At 51.2% G+C, this 18508-nt stretch overlaps 1 protein-coding gene across 1 annotated transcript; it reads right to left on the bottom strand.

The window, feature by feature from the left end:
• Positions 1 to 2: 2 nt before the first annotated feature.
• Positions 3 to 15319, bottom strand: LOC308049479 (butyrophilin subfamily 1 member A1-like; the record flags this gene model as incomplete). The annotated part of the gene is made up of 9 exons (XM_080359161.1): positions 3 to 17; positions 4414 to 4478; positions 5760 to 5819; positions 6125 to 6145; positions 6423 to 6443; positions 7063 to 7083; positions 8847 to 9128; positions 10113 to 10460; positions 15235 to 15319. The coding sequence occupies 9 exons, from the start codon at positions 15317 to 15319 to the stop codon at positions 3 to 5; spliced, it is 918 nt and encodes a 305-aa protein (XP_080215287.1).
• Between the last annotated feature and the right edge of the window lie 3189 nt (positions 15320 to 18508).

The following is an 18508-nucleotide window of genomic DNA, read 5'->3' as shown; positions in this document are numbered from 1 at the left end:
CTTCACTGGAGCACAACCTGGAGACACGGAAACAGAGGGAAGGGATGAAAGAAGGAGAAACAAGGGAATGGAATAAAAGGCAGATTTCACTTTTAAAGGAGTTTATTACTGCTTGCAGCCCCTTTTTATAATGGCTCGGGAAGAGACTCAGATGCCGAAGGTTGAATTTGATTTTCCATCATCAGCCTGACTTTGCTTGGTGCTTTACATACAAAGTATCCGACCAGGATAAAATGTTGCAGGAATTTCCCATGGAGAAAAAAGGATGAGCTGCAACATCGCCTCTAATTCCCTGACAAAGCGACAGGTGTTTTAATACAAGCCCTTGCTTATGTTATCCAGACTTGAGAAAGTGATGGAAACGTGCAGGATGAGAAGGGGAAGCCCAGATCAAATGCACGTGGAGCTGTTGCCACACACTCGTCCTCTGGGACAAATTCAGGGCTCGGTAGCACATCCCCTGCCACCGCACGGATTTCTCAGAGCAGGGAAAGCAAAATAAGCAGAACTCTAATTCAAAACTCAGACAGGATGGGACCTGGCCCTGCTCTGAACCCGCTGTAACCTCTTATCACTTGCTGACTTAATTTCACATTTGTTAACAAGCAGTGAAAACCACAATGAATTTTGGCAGAGGGCAGAAAGCAATTTCAATCTGCAGCTTTGCAAGAGATGCCGCTTACCTGGAGGAACCGAGATCTCTCATGGGGCAGGAGCTGCTCGGCTGTCACCGGAGTGTCTGGGGTTCACCCATCTGAGCTGTGCATTTCCCTGTCAAAAACCAAACAAAAACGTCCCTCTGTGTCCCAGTGTCTCACTCATTTCCTTCTGAGCTGCCTCCGCTCAAAAATGAAAGCCACTAGAGTGATCTGGAGGGTTTGGGGCAATGCTTTTGCTCCAGAAGTGTTCTTCTGGCAGCGTCCACCTGCACGTCCCTGCCGCAAGCACCTGGTGCAGCTGCGGATGGTGCAGCAGCCTCCTCCCGGGGCCGCACGGGCTGGGGAGGGGCTGGATATTGGACTGGGGAGGGGCTGGATATGGGACTGGAGAGGGGCTGGGTATTGGACTGAAACGAGAATGGATATTGGACTTGGGAGGGGCTGGATATTGGACTGAGGAGGGAATGGATATTGGTCTGGGGAGCGGATGGATATGGGAGTGAAAAGAGAATGGATATTGGACTGGGGAGGGGATGGATATTGGACTGGGAAGGGGCTGGATATGGGACTGAAAAGAGAATGGATATTGGGCTTTGGAGGGCATGGATATCGGACTGAGGAGGACATGGATATGGGCAGCAGTTTGCTCATCCCTGGGAGAAGCCCACTGTCAGCAGTGGGAAGGGGGTGGCAGAGCTGGGATCGAGGGAGGTAACTCAGGACTGAAGGAGGTGATGGAGCCAGGATTCGCACCCAGAGACGGAGCGGGTGTGGGATCGAAGTCCAGCTTAATTAAAAGCAATTCCCTCTCCTCAGCCAAGAGGCGAGGCCATAGTCGATGGTTTGATGAGGGAAAGCTGCTGCCCTGGGATGTGTCACCAAGGCAGCTCCCCCAGGTTGTCAGCCCTTGGGGGTCCTGCACCCTCCTGTCTCCAGCCGGGAGCGTGGGGCAGGCAGGAGGTGAGAGCATCGGCTGGGGCAAAGGGACCTGGCCTGGGACCTTGTCAAAAGGGACGACAAGGAAGAGGGAGGCAATCAGTGAAGCATTCAGAGGCACAGATTTGGCCAACAGCTGATAGCAGAGATAAGGATAATAAACCAACCTCATCACTGTGCTAATCAGTGGGCTCTCACAAACCTGTGGGCAGCACTTCAGGGAGGGCCAGCCTGGCTTTTGCAATAACCAGGATGCAATGCTGGGGGTCCCAGATACTGGGGCTTCAGTGGAAGTATGAGAACAGTTAAAGGTTTGTGCAGGGGAAGCGAATTAGGGAGGACAAGGAGGGGAACAGGTAAAAATTGGTATAAAAGGGCCTGGTCCTGGGTGAATCAGAGCTGTTCAGTGCACTTGGCTGGCTGGAGAGTCGGAGTCCCCAGGACCAAGTGGGAGAGGGTCTGGGGTGTGCATGGCTGTGCGGTGCCTGTGGATGGGGGTGTGAGCGTTGTGTTTTTGCAGTGAGCATCAGGCTGGACTGTCTGGGAGTGGGGGACCCATGCGGGGGTCAGAGGGTCCGGGTTCCGGGCAGGGGTACCAGGCAGACACAGGGGCCGTGCCACTGCTACAGGCATCTGCAAATGTGCACGTGAAGCCAGAGAGTTCCACATGTGCTGGAACTACTGACGTCCTGCCTCTGTCAGTCATGCAGGACCAGAGGACGCGGCTGCTGGTGCCGTGGGTGGAAAGGTCCTATATGTGGGTACAGCTGCACGCTGTGACTGTGGGGATGGGGGGTACATGTTTAACTTTGTCACTGGGTGACCCTGCAGATGGGGTGTTCAGCAGCCCCCACTGTGCCATGCAATGCCACCATGTGACAGTGGACCCTGACTGAACAGTTCCTGCCGAGCCGGTCTGTCCCCAGCCATAGAATAATAGAATCATTTTGGTTGGAAAGATAGGCTTAAGATCGATTCCAATCATAACCTAATTCTAGCACTAACCAAGTCCTGTGCTCCCAGGCTCCTGTCCCCAGCACCAGGCAGCAGAACCACCCAGCAGCAAGTTCCCTTGCACTGCACTTCATTTTGTGCTCCTTCCAGTGGAGTCCTTCCCAGAGTGAAGTGACAGAGCAGAGCAGGTGTCACCTACCAAGCCCCCTACAGTGACGGGTGAGGCCATCACCCCTGGGCACATAAAAAGCTGCCTGGTGAAGAGAGTGGTGGGGTGCAAAGCCCAGCACCTGCTGTCCCCCGTTCACCAGTTAAGCCATCAAAGCAACACATGCCCTGCCAACATCACCCTGAACCCCACGCGCAGCCAGACAAATCTGGGCGAGCAGCAGCTGAAAGGAGCCCAACATCTTCCCTCATCACTGTATGGGGCCTGGACACCCAGAGCATGGCCCGTGCCCTGGGGCTGGTGTCCCCAGGTGACATCCCACCGGGCTGGAGGTGCACATGGTGCTGCTGACCCAGGAGGGCTCTGAGCACCCAGGGGTGCCGCAGGCTCTTATCACCCACCCACAGCTGGACGAAGCGGGGAGATGTGGCAGATCCTGTGATGCAAACAGGACGAGGGCACTGCAGGAACGTTGGGAGGGATCTCCAAAAATCAAGTGTAGGATGTGGTCGCGCACCTGTGGCAGTTTCAGGAGATGAGAGGGAGTCACCAGGGCGAGGGGAGCTGGAAGGTCCCACAGTGTGGTACCCCAGAGAGGAGAAGGTGCTGGACTCCAGCTCTGCTCTCCAGACCATCCAGCCCCTCTGGGCTTTGATCTGCTCCCTCAAAGCAGCTGGAAATGCTGTGCAAGCCCAGTCCAGCCAGGAGCCGATGAGCTGAGGGCAGTGGGGAGCAGACTGGACATCTCCACACCATCCAAAACTGCCTTTCTAAAAGGAGGCTAAAAGGAGGTGGAGGCAACACCTTGGACACAGACATTTGGTGCTGACACACATACAAATCCCACTGAAGTAACTTTATTCAGTACATTCAGAAAGTGATCCCTGCTGCGGGAGTGTGTTCAGTGAGAGTGTGTTCAACTGGTGGAGAGCGGGGATGAAAGGCGACAGGCAGGAGCTGCAACTGGGGAAACTCTGTTCAAACACAAAGGGCTAATTCTTCCCCTTGAGAGAAGTGCAGCACCAGCCAGAGGTCCAGAGACATATCGAGATCTCCACCCTTGGACATCCTACACAACTCAGCTGAACGAGGTTCAAAGACACCTCAGGCACTTGAGGGCAGCCCTGCTGGGAGCAGGTGGCTGCAACAGAAACCTCCACCACTTCCTTCCAACGTAAACCCTGCTGTGAGTGTGAATGGCTGAGGTCCCCTAGGAAACCTTCTCTTGCTCCCTCCCCTTCATCAAGGACACATTTTGAGCAGTGTTCCAGAACCAAGCCAGAACCAAGGGTAGACTGTTCTCCGCCAAAATAATGTCTCTTGAAACGTGAAGATGGGCATGTTCTCATCAACACCAAAAAATGACACTCGCCCCTTTTCATAATCCAGAGACACCCGTATCCTCTTGGGAGTCTGGATTTCAGAAAGGAAAATGCAATCAGGAGATGTGAGAGCCTGGAAGCGCCCTTTCCACTGCCCCACTGCCCAGAAACCCTCCTCTGGTTTCAATATAATCTCACCCTTCCTTTTCACATATTCTCTACAGACTCCCAAAAGCCATCCTTCTCCATCCTCCACCTCCACCTCCCAGTAGCATCTCCCTGAGGTGAAGCCTTCACGACCCAACACACAGCACAATAAGTCAAATCTCTTGGGGTTGTCAGGGATGTCCTGCAGCTTCCCTTCTTGTCTCACACTTCTGCAGTCATCAGACAGGACAAGGGCGCGGTGGGCTGTGTCTGAATCCAGAACCACCTTCACTGCAGGAGAGATGGAGTCAACACATCAGGGCAGAGCTCACCCCAGGAAAGAGCTTTGCTGGGGCTGCACAAGGAAGAGAAAGAGTGCAAGCGATAGCTGGCAGACTGTGGCATGGGAAGCTGCACAAGGTGACAATGTTAGTGCAAGGAGCAGAAACGAGGCAGAGAGATGACATTGAGCAGAGAGGGAAGAGGAGACCAGCAGAGCTCCAGAATGAATCATGCAGAATCCCAGAATGTCATGGGTTGAAGGGACCTGGAAAGCTCACCCAGTGCAATCCCCCCATGGAGCAGGAACACCCAGATGAGGTTACACAGGAAGGTGTCCAGGCGGGTTGGAATGTCTGCACAGAAGGAGACTCCACAACCCCCTGGGCAGCCTGGGCCAGGCTCTGCCACCCTCACCCCAAAGAAGTTTTTCTCAGATTGAAGTCGAACCTCCTGTGTTTCAGTTTGTACTCATTGCCCCTTGTCTTATCATTGGTTGTCACCGAGAAGAGCCTGGCTCCATCCTCTTTACACTCACCCTTTACATATCTATAAACATTAATGGAGTTGCCTCTCAGTCTCCTCCAAGCTCAAGAGACCCAGCTCCTCCAGACTGAAGAAGCCCCCATGTCTACAGCGTGACCAGCTCTGTGCACTAAGGACCAGGACTCTCCAGACTGGTCTGAAACTGGGACATGCACCAAACTAACAAGAGGTTTGAGTGTTACCCGCCCTCCTGGACAGTGACGCCAGGCAGAAGCATCCCTGGTCCCACCAGCATCGTGCGGCAGAGGAAATACCAGAAGGGAGATTAAAGCACGAAAGACGATTAAGCACCCCAAAAGGACCAAACTTTAATTACCTTTTTCTATGGGCACTGCATATCTTCGCCATACTGAAAAAAATATAAAAACAGAAAATTAAAAAAAAAAAAAAAAAAAAAAATCACATTTGAGACATAATCTAAACACAGTTGCGCTGGATTAGCTCAGAATACTGAAAGACCAGTGCAGTTGCACATTTTCAGAATTGTTGCTGTATTTGTGAAAGTCATGTCACAGCACAGAGCTTCAAAACTGTCCTGACTATTTATGGGCTGTTTCTACTTTCTTTGAAAAGTGAAATGATTTTCTTCTTAGTATAAAAGTATCACAGGAAATATCTTAAAAACACATAGAGAACAAATGAAAATAATGTTTCTGAAATGGGTTTGGTATTTGCTACCTTTTTCTTTTCTAAAGTAAAACCAAAAGCAGGGGAAAGGTACAAAACCCTGGTGAGAAAATGACCCACTGGAAAAGTCTCCCATGTAGGAAGGAGAATGGTACTCACCAAGTTCTTGAGCTTGTTTCTCTGAAAAAGAAGATAAAACAGCACAAATGGTTGTGGGATATTGATTGGGGTAGAACCTCACCCGTAACCACCTGCATGGGCAGGAGGGGGGTTCTGCAAACACTTGGCAAAACCATCCTCAATCACCTTTAATTGTCTGACTCAAATTCACTCTCTCCTTTCCTCGCCCCACACTAAGTACCACCTGCCCAACCTTCTACCCAATTTTAGTTCACTTTGCACTTTAACCGTGAAAAGGAAACACAAAAACCCACCACTCTCTACAGACTTTGTGAAAAATCCTTTGTAAGGTATAGGAGACTCACCGATTTCTGCATCACGGTCCCCTGAGCAACAAAGAAAAACACAAGTTAATCTTTGTGGGATATTGATTGGGATAGAACCTCACCTGTAACCACCTGCACGGGCACGAGGCAGGTTCTGCAAACACTGGGCAAAACCATCCTCAATCACCTTTAATTGTCTGACTCAAATTCACTCTCTCCTTTCCCCGCCAACCACTTTTTGGTTCACTTTGCACTTTAACAGTGAAAAGGAAACACAAAACCCCACCACCCTCTACACACTTTGTGAAACAGCCTTTGTAAGGAATAGGAGACTCACCAATTTCTGCATCACGGTCCCCTGAGCAACAAAGAGAAGCACAAGTTACTCTTTGCAATCCCCTTCCCCAGGATCCCCCCACCCAGGGGAGCAGAGGCTGTGACAAAGGGGGCAGATGTGCTGATTTACACCCTGGTCACAAGGATGCTCATGATTCCTGAGTGAGCTGGGCCTGGATTTATTTCCCCCTTCCGCCTGTATTGGTACCAGTTTAGCAAGAGCTCACTTTTAATAGCCAAAGATCTTTCTTGGCAATTCTATGAGCTTCAAGCATACAAATATGTTCTCTACATTTTTTTTTTTTTTTAATATATTATTGTTATTTCTTGGTAAGCAAACAATCTACATTCTTAGCATTGAATTCTCAACAGCCTAGCTTTCTGTAAATCCTGGAAAACAATAATGTTTTCAGTTCTATTTCACTACATTAAAAAGATGTGAATGTTAAAACAATGACAGCCACTCAGGGAAAAATCCCTAATGACTTTTCAGGGTAAATTTTCACATGATTAGGGTGTCAGGGAGGGAGAAGTAAAGTGTCTACTGAAAGAAGAACATTTGGACAGAGTGAGAGGATGGATAACAAAGTCTGAAAGTTTTCAGAGAGGGTTTCCCCGGGAAGACGGGGAGCGGGACTTACGCAGTGCTGCGTCTCGCATGGCTGAAAAACAAAAGCAGAACAGAGCATCACCACCAAACCCGTTGCTTGTTCACCGATACACTGGTTGGGGTGGGGAGGAGGCTGAAATCGCTCCTGATGGAAAAGCTGCAGCCCAGGAGCTCCCCAAGGTCTTTCTGCTCACGACTCTTGGAGCTCTTGGCCACCCTCCCCGGAGCCGCCTCGGGCAGAGTCCAGCCAGGGCTGCAGCTCCAGGGCAGCGGGGAAGGGGCAGGTTTGCACGGACCAGGGAGGAGCACGGGGCTGCACTTCTCCTTCAGGGCTACGGAACCATCCTGCCCGGGGTTTTGGGAGAGGTTTTGTTAGTGCTGAGACACAGCTGAGGCCCTTGCCAAATGACATGTGCTTCCCCAGAGCTTCTACCAGCTTTAGGAAGAACCTTGAGAGCCCTTTGAAAAGCAAAATTCACTGTTGGTACAACAGCTGTTCATGCTTTTTTTGATTCAGCAATGATTTTCCTTAAAATGACACCACCATTGCATAATTTCATACACTGAGTTAACAATTTTCTATAGACAGTAACCAAACAATTTCCCTCCCCCACATCCACATGAATTCTCCCATTTGAGGGAATTCTGCAGTGTGTCTAGGAAATAAAAGGTAAAGCTTACCTATTTGATCCTCACGCTTTCCTGTGAAGGAAAGAAAGAAATGTAAATAATTGAGAAGATCATCCCATCCAAAGAGCCCTGGTCAAGCCACAGAAGGAGTTACAGCCACCGGGGTCTGGCAGTGCTGCGGTGCCTGAGCGACCCACCGGCCAGCTCCTTCTGATAAGAAATCGAGGATTTCAGTGTCCTTTATTCCTCTGTATTATTTGTCTTCCACAAGGAGACAAGCCCTGCCAGGCCCTCAACATGCAAGGTTTGGGGGTTTCTTTTGCAGGGTTTGGCAAATCATTGCTCCATTTCTGTAAGAAGAATCCACCTTGGGTGGGGCATAGTCCCCCTCATGCTGCTTTAATATCCACATCCTTCTTTGCTATCTTTTTCTTGGAAAAACAACCTTTCTTTTCTTGCCAGAAAGCACATCCCTGAGTCTTTAAGCCCCTGGCACCACACGTGTGTCCCAGACACCGAGACAAGACTGTGGGACCATCCTGACATTTCCCAAACCCACCCGTCCAACAAAACCAGAGGTGGCCGAACAGGACCAGTCTCCCTCCCCAAACACCGCACCAGGACAGTACCTTTAATTTTAAATAGATAAACAGCGAAAATAAGGAGAACAACCACAGCAACCGAGATGATGCCCACAGCAATTATCCAAGAATGGGCATTATGGAAAAAGGGATCTGAAAAATAAAATCCACAAAAGGTTTTTGGTCACTGCACAAGCAGCAATGGGAAATAGCTCATTTCTCTGTTATACAAGCGCATCCCAGGTCTGAATCCCATCAAGGGTGAGAATCACGTCCTGACTGTACTCCACAAAGCGACAAAATATCAAATTAAAAAACAAAGAACTCTATTTGTACAATTTCACACTTGTCTGTGATTGACACTGTTTTGTCTGCATACACTGTGAGGGATTTTTTAAAGAAAAAATAGATTTCTAGACAAATTATTTCTAATTTAATCATGCTTTCTTCTTGTGTGAGAAAAAGAAAGCTGCGGGGTGCAGAAAACACTGGATGCACCAAACACGGAGCCTGACAAATGCACCCGAGATTTTCTGCCAGTGACACGTCCCCAGTGCAGCCCCATGGGCAGCAATAATGGGGCGATACCCACGATCCCCTTCACCTGAGATGTAAATCTCTGATCCCAGTTCTTGGCCGTCCAGGACGTGTCGGACCCAGCAGGAGACGTTCTGCTTCGTGCCCCTGGTGAGGATGATGCTGCTTTCCACCGCAAAGAGGCTGCTCTGGTCCTGGGTGACGCTTTCCGAGAGGGATGGGAGATGCTGCCCGTGGGGATCTCGCCACAGCACCTGGGGCCGCGGGTACCAGCCGGCCGAGCGACAGGACACCCGGATCCCCCCGTCCTGGTATCGCTCCAGCGCGACGAGTGGGACAGAGCCGCTGGCTGCGGGGACACAGACACCCAGTGATCCCATGGGAACGAGGTGGCCTGGCTGTCTCTCTGCCTGACAAGGGATGGACGCGGACACTGACAAGTCCTGGGGTTTGGTTGAAGACAAGTGTGACCTGGGGTCAGGACATTTCATTTGCACAGGGCATGGACCTACTGGAGAGGGACCACTGAAATGATCTGAGGCTGGAACAGCTCTGCTGAGAGAGCTGGGGTGTTCAGCTGGAGAAGAGAAACTCCAGGGAGACTTTAGTGGGGCCTTTCAGTGCGTAAAAGGGTCTGATAAGAAAGATGGGGAGAGAATTTGAGCAGGGCCTGTTGTGATAGGACAAGGGTTGATGGTTTTAAACTAAAGGAGAGAGATTCAGGCTGGACATGAGGAAGGAATTGTTGCCCTGAGGGTGGTGAGAGCCTGGCCCAGGTTGGCCAGAGAGGTGGTGGATGAACCATCCCTGGAAACATCCCAGGCCAGGCTGGACGGGACTCTGAGCACCCTGAGCTGGTGAAGATGTCCCTGTCATGGCAGGGGGAGCACTGTGGGGCTGGCAAGGTGCCTTACAACCCAAAACTTTCTATGATTCTATGATTCTTGCAGTGTTTTTCACGTAACTCAAAGATCTGCTCTGGAGGCTGCTACTGCATCAAAATAACCTACAGCTCTGCATATTAGCGTAAAGAAGCACAAACCAAGACGTTCTTGTTACATTACTCAATGCCAAATTTTTTCTTACATCCACTTATATGAAGAAAACAATGTCAAGAACACCTCTGAAATGCATAGAGTATCTCACAAGTTCTTGACGGCCACTTGGTAAGCAATTTTACTTCTATGAGACATTCTTGGTATTTTAAACCATGAGACTTAATTAAACCGTATTTCCTAAGCACTGACCTGAAATTGCTGCTGGGGAGGACAGGGAAGAAGAGCTCTTACTAAAAGCAAGTAAATTAGAGGCACCAGAGACAAAGACAACTGACCTGTCACCTTCAGTTCCACCACAGCCTCATCATAGTCTGAGCCATTGACAACAAAGCAGGTGTAATACCCTCTGTCAGACAGTTGAACATCAAATATTTTCAAGTTCAGGCTGCCCTTGGCGAGTCCGTCCTTCCACAGCTCTGTGCGCCCTACGTATTCCAGCATCTGGTTTTCGCTCTGGTCCCGCCCCTCCTTGTAGTGATGCACAAAGGGCACGAGCTGCTCCCGAAACCAGGTCACCTCCATGTCTTGCGTGATCTGCGCAGGGGAGAAGCGGCAGGGCAGCACCGCGTCCTTGCCCACGGCCACAGTGACGGGGCCGGGGGGTCCCATCACTTTGAGCGGAGCTGGGAGAAAACCACAAAGGAAGAAGAAATAACCGTGAGTTTGCAGTGGTGACCGAGGCCAGAAAAACAGCGGCTGCTGCTCCAGACGGTTCGTGTGCCACGTGCCGTGTCATTGTGTTGGAGTGTCACTGTGCTGGGGGATGAGCCATTGAGGGCCTGGGAGAGGGACCCCGGCTGTGCAGAACATGATTCCCTGTCCTGTGCTACCGCCAGAGTTCTTCAGATCTTTTTAAAGAAGATCTCTTTTAAGAGAATTTGTTCTCAAGGGGACAAGTGCCTCCTGGGCTGCTCAGGGTGGGGAGAAAGCAGGATGAAGAAGGAAAGAAGTGCCTGGAAGGTTTCTGGGTGGGTGGTTGGAGAAAGGAGAGAATTTGAGTACAGATACAACTCAAAGATCCTCAGCTATTTGCACCTATTACAGCAGAAATGAAAAATGTATCAGGTGCTCTGGGCACCTTTGGAAATTTAAAAAGAGAAGGCTTATTAATAAGCTGGACACTCAACGCACAGAGAAAGTATTTTCTGGTTGAAGAAAAACAAAAGGAAATCAACTTTCAAGACAATAGTTTTGTTGCATCCCTTTGCCAGGGCAGCTTCAGGTCAGCGATCTGACAGAAAAAGAGCCCAGAATATTTTTTAAACCAGATGTTGTTCAAGGCTTTTTCCTTTGCGTTGGTAGCCAGGAAGATACTGAGACTGGAAGCAACACCCCAGGGATCAGCAAAACCAGAGGGACGCCTACCTGAGTGCAGCTCGTGGACTTGGAAAACTAAACCATAAACGATAAAAATCAGCAGAGAGAAGCAGGAGTGGAAACTGGAGAGCGTCATCTTCACTGGAGCACAACCTGGAGACACGGAAACAGAGGGAAGGGATGAAAGAAGGAGAAACAAGGGAATGGAATAAAAGGCAGATTTCACTTTTAAAGGAGTTTATTACTGCTTGCAGCCCCTTTTTATAATGGCTCGGGAAGAGACTCAGATGCCGAAGGTTGAATTTGATTTTCCATCATCAGCCTGACTTTGCTTGGTGCTTTACATACAAAGTATCCGACCAGGATAAAATGTTGCAGGAATTTCCCATGGAGAAAAAAGGATGAGCTGCAACATCGCCTCTAATTCCCTGACAAAGCGACAGGTGTTTTAATACAAGCCCTTGCTTATGTTATCCAGACTTGAGAAAGTGATGGAAACGTGCAGGATGAGAAGGGGAAGCCCAGACCAAATGCACGTGGAGCTGTTGCCACACACTCATCCTCTGGGACAAATTCAGGGCTCGGTAGCACATCCCCTGCCACCGCACGGATTTCTCAGAGCAGGGAAAGCAAAATAAGCAGAACTCTAATTCAAAACTCAGACAGGATGGGACCTGGCCCTGCTCTGAACCCGCTGTAACCTCTTATCACTTGCTGACTTAATTCCACATTTGTTAACAAGCAGTGAAAACCACAATGAATTTTGGCAGAGGGCAGAAAGCAATTTCAATCTGCAGCTTTGCAAGAGATGCCGCTTACCTGGAGGAACCGAGATCTCTCATGGGGCAGGAGCTGCTCGGCTGTCACCGGAGTGTCTGGGGTTCACCCATCTGAGCTGTGCATTTCCCTGTCAAAAACCAAACAAAAACGTCCCTCTGTGTCCCAGTGTCTCACTCATTTCCTTCTGAGCTGCCTCCGCTCAAAAATGAAAGCCACTAGAGTGATCTGGAGGGTTTGGGGCAATGCTTTTGCTCCAGAAGTGTTCTTCTGGCAGCGTCAACCTGCACGTCCCTGCCGCAAGCACCTGGTGCAGCTGCGGATGGTGCAGCAGCCTCCTCCCGGGGCCGCACGGGCTGGGGAGGGGCTGGATATTGGACTGGGGAGGGGCTGGGTATTGGACTGGGGAGGGGCTGGGTATTGGACTGAAACGAGAATGGATATTGGACTTGGGAGGGGCTGGATATTGGACTGAGGAGGGAATGGATATTGGTCTGGGGAGCGGATGGATATGGGAGTGAAAAGAGAATGGATATTGGACTGGGGAGGGGATGGATATTGGACTGGGAAGGGGCTGGATATGGGACTGAAAAGAGAATGGATATTGGGCTTTGGAGGGCATGGATATCGGACTGAGGAGGACATGGATATGGGCAGCAGTTTGCTCATCCCTGGGAGAAGCCCACTGTCAGCAGTGGGAAGGGGGTGGCAGAGCTGGGATCGAGGGAGGTAAATCAGGACTGAAGGAGGTGATGGAGCCAGGATTCGCACCCAGAGACGGAGCGGGTGTGGGATCGAAGTCCAGCTTAATTAAAAGCAATTCCCTCTCCTCAGCCAAGAGGCGAGGCCATAGTCGATGGTTTGATGAGGGAAAGCTGCTGCCCTGGGATGTGTCACCAAGGCAGCTCCCCCAGGTTGTCAGCCCTTGGGGGTCCTGCACCCTCCTGTCTCCAGCCGGGAGCGTGGGGCAGGCAGGAGGTGAGAGCATCGGCTGGGGCAAAGGGACCTGGCCTGGGACCTTGTCAAAAGGGACGACAAGGAAGAGGGAGGCAATCAGTGAAGCATTCAGAGACACAGATTTGGCCAACAAATGATAGCAGAGATAAGGATAATAAACCAACCTCATCACTGTGCTAATCAGTGGGCTCTCACAAACCTGTGGGCAGCACTTCAGGGAGGGCCAGCCTGGCTTTTGCAATAACCAGGATGCAATGCTGGGGGTCCCAGATACTGGGGCTTCAGTGGAAGTATGAGAACAGTTAAAGGTTTGTGCAGGGGAAGCGAATTAGGGAGGACAAGGAGGGGAACAGGTAAAAATTGGTATAAAAGGGCCTGGTCCTGGGTGAATCAGAGCTGTTCAGTGCACTTGGCTGGCTGGAGAGTCGGAGTCCCCAGGACCAAGTGGGAGAGGATCTGGGGTGTGCATGGCTGTGCGGTGCCTGTGGATGGGGGTGTGAGCGTTGTGTTTTTGCAGTGAGCATCAGGCTGGACTGTCTGGGAGTGGGAGACCCATGCGGGGTCAGAGGGTCCGGGTTCCGGGCAGGGGTACCAGGCAGACACAGGGGCCGTGCCACTGCTACAGGCATCTGCAAATGTGCACGTGAAGCCAGAGAGTTCCACATGTGCTGGAACTAGTGACCTCCTGCCTCTGTCAGTCATGCAGGACCAGAGGACGCGGCTGCTGGTGCCGTGGGTGGAAAGGTCCTATATGTGGGTACAGCTGCATGCTGTGACTGTGGGGATGGGGGGTACATGTTTAACTTTGTCACTGGGTGACCCTGCAGACGGGGTGTTCAGCAGCCCCCACTGTGCCATGCGATGCCACCATGTGACAGTGGACCCTGACAGAACAGTTCCTGCCGAGCCGGTCTGTCCCCAGCCATAGAATAATAGAATCATTTTGGTTGGAAAGATAGGCTTAAGATCGATTCCAATCATAACCTAATTCTAGTACTAACCAAGTCCTGTGCTCCCAGGCTCCTGTCCCCAGCACCAGGCAGCAGAACCACCCAGCAGCAAGTTCCCTTGCACTGCACTTCATTTTGTGCTCCTTCCAGTGGAGTCCTTCCCAGAGTGAAGTGACAGAGCAGAGCAGGTGTCACCTACCAAGCCCCCTACAGTGACAGGTGAGGCCATCACCCCTGGGCACATGAAAAGCTGCCTGGTGAAGAGAGAGGTGGGATGCAAAGCCCATCACCTGCTGTCTCCCGTTCACCGGTTAAGCCATTGAAGCAACACATGCCCTGCGAACATCACCCTGAAGCCCATGGGCAGCCTGACAAATCTGGGCGAGCAGCAGCTGAAAGGAGCCCGACATCTTCCCTCATCACTGTATGGGGCCTGGACACCCAGAGCATGGCCCGTGCCCTGGGGCTGGTGTCCCCAAGTGACATCCCACCGGGCTGGAGGTGCACATGGTGCCGCTGACCCAGGAGGGCTCTGAGCACCCAGGGGTGCCGCAGGCTCTTATCACCCACCCACAGCTGGATGAAGCGGGGAGATGTGGCAGATCCTGTGATGCAAACAGGACGAGGGCACTGCAGGAACGTTGGGAGGGATCTCCAAAAATCAAGTGTAGGATGTGGTCACGCACCTGTGGCAGTTTCAGGAGATGAGAGGGAGTCATCAGGGCGAGGGGAGGCGGAAGGTCCCACAGTGTGGTACCCCAGAGAGGAGAAGGTGCTGGACTCCAGCTCTGCTCTCCAGACCATCCAGCCCCTCTGGGCTTTGATCTGCTCCCTCAAAGCAGCTGGAAATGCTGTGCAAGCCCAGTCCAGCCAGGAGCCGATGAGCTGAGGGCAGTGGGGAGCAGACTGGACACCTCCACACCATCCAAAACCTCCTTTCCTGGAGTCAGCTCACAAGTTAGTGCTGACTGTCTGAAAAGTGCCTGAACACTGTGACTCTGCCATCATTCCCTCTGCTTTTCATCATCTTCAGGCAGCCTCTGAGTCTTGCAATTTCCACTTTCAGCAGGGGTTGGGTCAATGCACAAGCAGCAATGGGAAATAACTCATTTCTGTGTTATACAAGCGCATTCCAGGTCTGAATCCCATCAAGGGTGAAAATCACCTCCTGATTGTACTCCACAAAGGGAGAAAATATCAAATTAAAAAAAACCCCTCTATTTTGGCAATTTTGCACTTGTGTGTGATCAATGATCTATTTTCTGCATATATTGTGGGGGACTTTATGAAGTAAAAATAGATTTCTAGCCACATTATTTCTAGATAAATCATCATCAGTGAACACGCAGCCTGACAAATGCACCCCAGGGATCAGCAAAACCAGAGGGACGCCTACCTGAGTGCAGCTCGTGGACTTGGAAAACTAAACCGTAAACTATAAAAGCCAGCAGAGAGAAGCAGGAGTGGAAACTGGAGAGCATCATCTTCGCTGGAGCACAACCTGGAGACACGGAAACAGAGGGAAGGGATGAAAGAAGGAGAAACAAGGGAATGGAATAAAAGGCAGATTTCACTTTTAAAGGAGTTTATTACTGCTTGCAGCCCCTTTTTATAATGGCTCGGGAAGAGACTCATATGCCAAAGTTTGAATTTGATTTTCCATCATCAGCCTGACTTTGCTTGGTGCTTTACATACAAAGTGTCTGACTGGTGTAAAAAGTTGCAGGAATTTCCCATGGGGAAACAAAGGACAAGCTGCAACATCTCCTCTAATTCCCTGACAAAGTGGCAGTTGTTTTAATACGAGCCCTTGCTTTTTTCATCCAGCCCTGAGAAAGTGATGGAAACGTGCAGGATGAGAAGGAGAAACCCAGACCAAATGCACATGGAACACCACCACTGGGCTCTCATGACAGTTCCGCCACCATGTAGCTTTACTCAAAACCTTTAACTATTTTATTACAGCATTATTACAGCAAGGATAATACTGGTTTTCCCTACCTGAACTAGTCAGTAATTGCTTATAGTCAGTCTGAACAAAAGGTACATAAAGCTTCAGACTATGATGAGATTACTAGATTGGCAATACCTCCTCAAACACATTCTTCCTGAACTCCAGATCTTCCTGCAAGCTCTGGCACTGATTTTCCAGGTCCACGCGCATCAGCGTTTCCTTCTCCAGCTGCTTCTTGGCCACAGCATGAGCATCTTCCGCCTAGGAAAGAGTTTTCAGGGTGAAGATTTCATTTTGTCTGGATCCCTGTTTCCCATCCATTGTCCCTTCATGGTCTCCATTTAACATCTTTGGAAGAATAATTCACAACAACAAATCTAATGTCATGCCACTGATTTAGGAAAAAAAAAAAAAAGTGTGTTCTTCTGAATACTTAAAACAAACCTTCATGTGTATCAGTTATTTAAAACATAGGATTATTTCAATACAGTAAGATAATGGATCTGAGGATTATGAATCCCCCCAGCACAGCGTGCTGCATGTTTGTCTTTTTCTTACTTGCATAGCTGAACTAGGCACTCCAGCATAGGTTTACCATTATGCAGGACCTTACAAAAGACAACTTCTAGTAACCTGGTATCTCATGAATACTTACCAGAGACCTGGACAGCACCAGGACGGCAATCAGCCTGACGTCGTGCACTCGGACACTGTGTTTTCAGCAACAATATTTATCTCTTTAGGGTGTTTTCCCCTCACAACTTGAACCGGCACAGCCACTGTCAGCTCAGCTGATGGTACCACCTGTTTGCCTCTTGTTTTTCCAACTGTCAGGGAAGCAGAACTGTCGGTAAACCCGTGCTCACCCCAAAAAATAATTTCCCCTCCCCACACCCCATGTGTGTACTAACAAATATAAGCTCTATTGGAAACCGCCTTTTGCTAAATACATACTTGGGTCACTGTGGCTCCGACAGCACCACTGCATGAAAAATATTACAGCTGGGGCAAATATCTTGCAGTTAGATGGAATGAAATTTCCCCATTTTTGTGCTTTGCATTTGGGTATATAATAGGAATAAGGGTTTAATTGCTTTTTCCCCTCTCTTCTCCCTGCTTCTCAGCTGGGCTGCGGAGAACAAACCCGTGTTGCTCTGGTTTCTCTTTGCTCCTATGAGCGTTGCTGCCGCCTCCAGGGGGATTTTGGGGGCAGCCGGGTCTGTGCTGAGCATCACGCTGGGAAACATTTCCCCTGGGCCGGGGCTGTTGGAACCTGCTCGTGAACCGGAGCGAGGGGCACTCACAGGGCTGCTTGTAACGTGGATCCGTCCCACCAGCTCCACTTCTGCCCGCGCGTCTGGTCGATGCTCAGCCCCATCCAGGCTGCGGGGCTGGTTCTAGTCATCTCCCCGATGAAAGCCTGGGAGAGGAGAAGAGACTCAGAGGTGATCGCATGGCCAAGAGACCTGATCCTGCCCATGAGGGTCTGGTCGGGATGGGCCCGGCACATCGCGGGTGCTGACTGGGGGCTGGAGGGGTTGGTGGGTGCTTTGGAAGAGATGGGAGTGTGGTCTGGAGATGACGGGCAGGGCTGGAGACATTCAAACCCGCCTGGACACAACCCTGTGTGATCTGCTCTGGTGACCCTGTGTTAGCAGGTGGGTTGGACTGGATGATCTCCAGAGGTCCCTTCAACCCAACCAGCCTGGGACTCTGTATATGATTCGGTGAAGCAGGTTTTTTTTGGGGTGGCAGAGGAGCCTGGAATCTCATAGATGGGGCAAAATGTATTTGTTCTTTTCCCTTAAACTCACCTAAGTTCCAATTTATGTTTTGAGCCTTTTTCCCCCCCTGAAATAATAGAATCATTTTGGTTGGAAAAGACCCCCAAGATCATTGAGTCCAACCATAGCCCACGCCTGGCACTGCCTCATGTCCTGAGAACCTCATGTCCATCTGTCCAGCTCTCCAGGGATGGTGACTCCAGCACTGCCCTGGGCAGCCTGTTCCAATGCCCCACAGCCCTTTGGGGAAGAAACTGTTCCCCTGACCCTCCCCCAGGGGCTCTGAGCCCCCTCCCGTCTGACTGGAAGGGCTGCAGCATCCAAGCTCTCCCTTCCAGCCCGTGCGACAGCTCCACCTCGCCTGCCCTGCCCACCCCTCCTGCCCAGCCCAGACCCTCCTGCCCAGCACTGCAGGCAGGGGACTCGTCCCACCAAGTCCCCCCATGCCAAGGATGTCCCAGCTCTGGGAACGGCCCAAGGCTTCCAGCCAAAGGCACTTGCAGCCCCAGCCCCTGGGAGCCGCCCGTGGGGGCCAGGGGCAGCCCAGCCCCCCTGAACCCTTTCCCTGCCCAGGAGGAGCTGGGGAGGCTCTTGGGCTGGGGCGGAACACAGGGAGCCCCAACATTCCATCCCGGGACACCCCAAAGAGTCCTTAGTTACCAGAACCAGAGGGACGATGGCGCAGCCACCACTGCGGCTCCCAGCGCGCGGCCCCCGGGCTCCTCCGTTTTTTCCAGCTTCTGCAGCCCCTGCAGCCGATTGTGCTCCCCCAGAGCTTCTGCCCCCCAGGTACGGACCCACCACGACCCCAGCAGCCCGGGACGCTCCTGGGGGCAAGAGCGGAGGTGAGCGCCGGCCATGGCTCCTGTCTCTCTTGCAGGCTCAGCCCCCCTGTGCCCACTGCCCGGGCAGGAGCAGCCCTTCCCCGCAGC

The sequence above is a fragment of the Nesoenas mayeri genome, assembly GCF_963082525.1.
Source record: "Nesoenas mayeri genome assembly, chromosome: 25".
Classification (NCBI taxonomy): domain Eukaryota; kingdom Metazoa; phylum Chordata; class Aves; order Columbiformes; family Columbidae; genus Nesoenas; species Nesoenas mayeri.
Note: the sequence above shows the minus strand (reverse complement) of the source record. Positions and strands in the feature narration are given on the sequence as shown.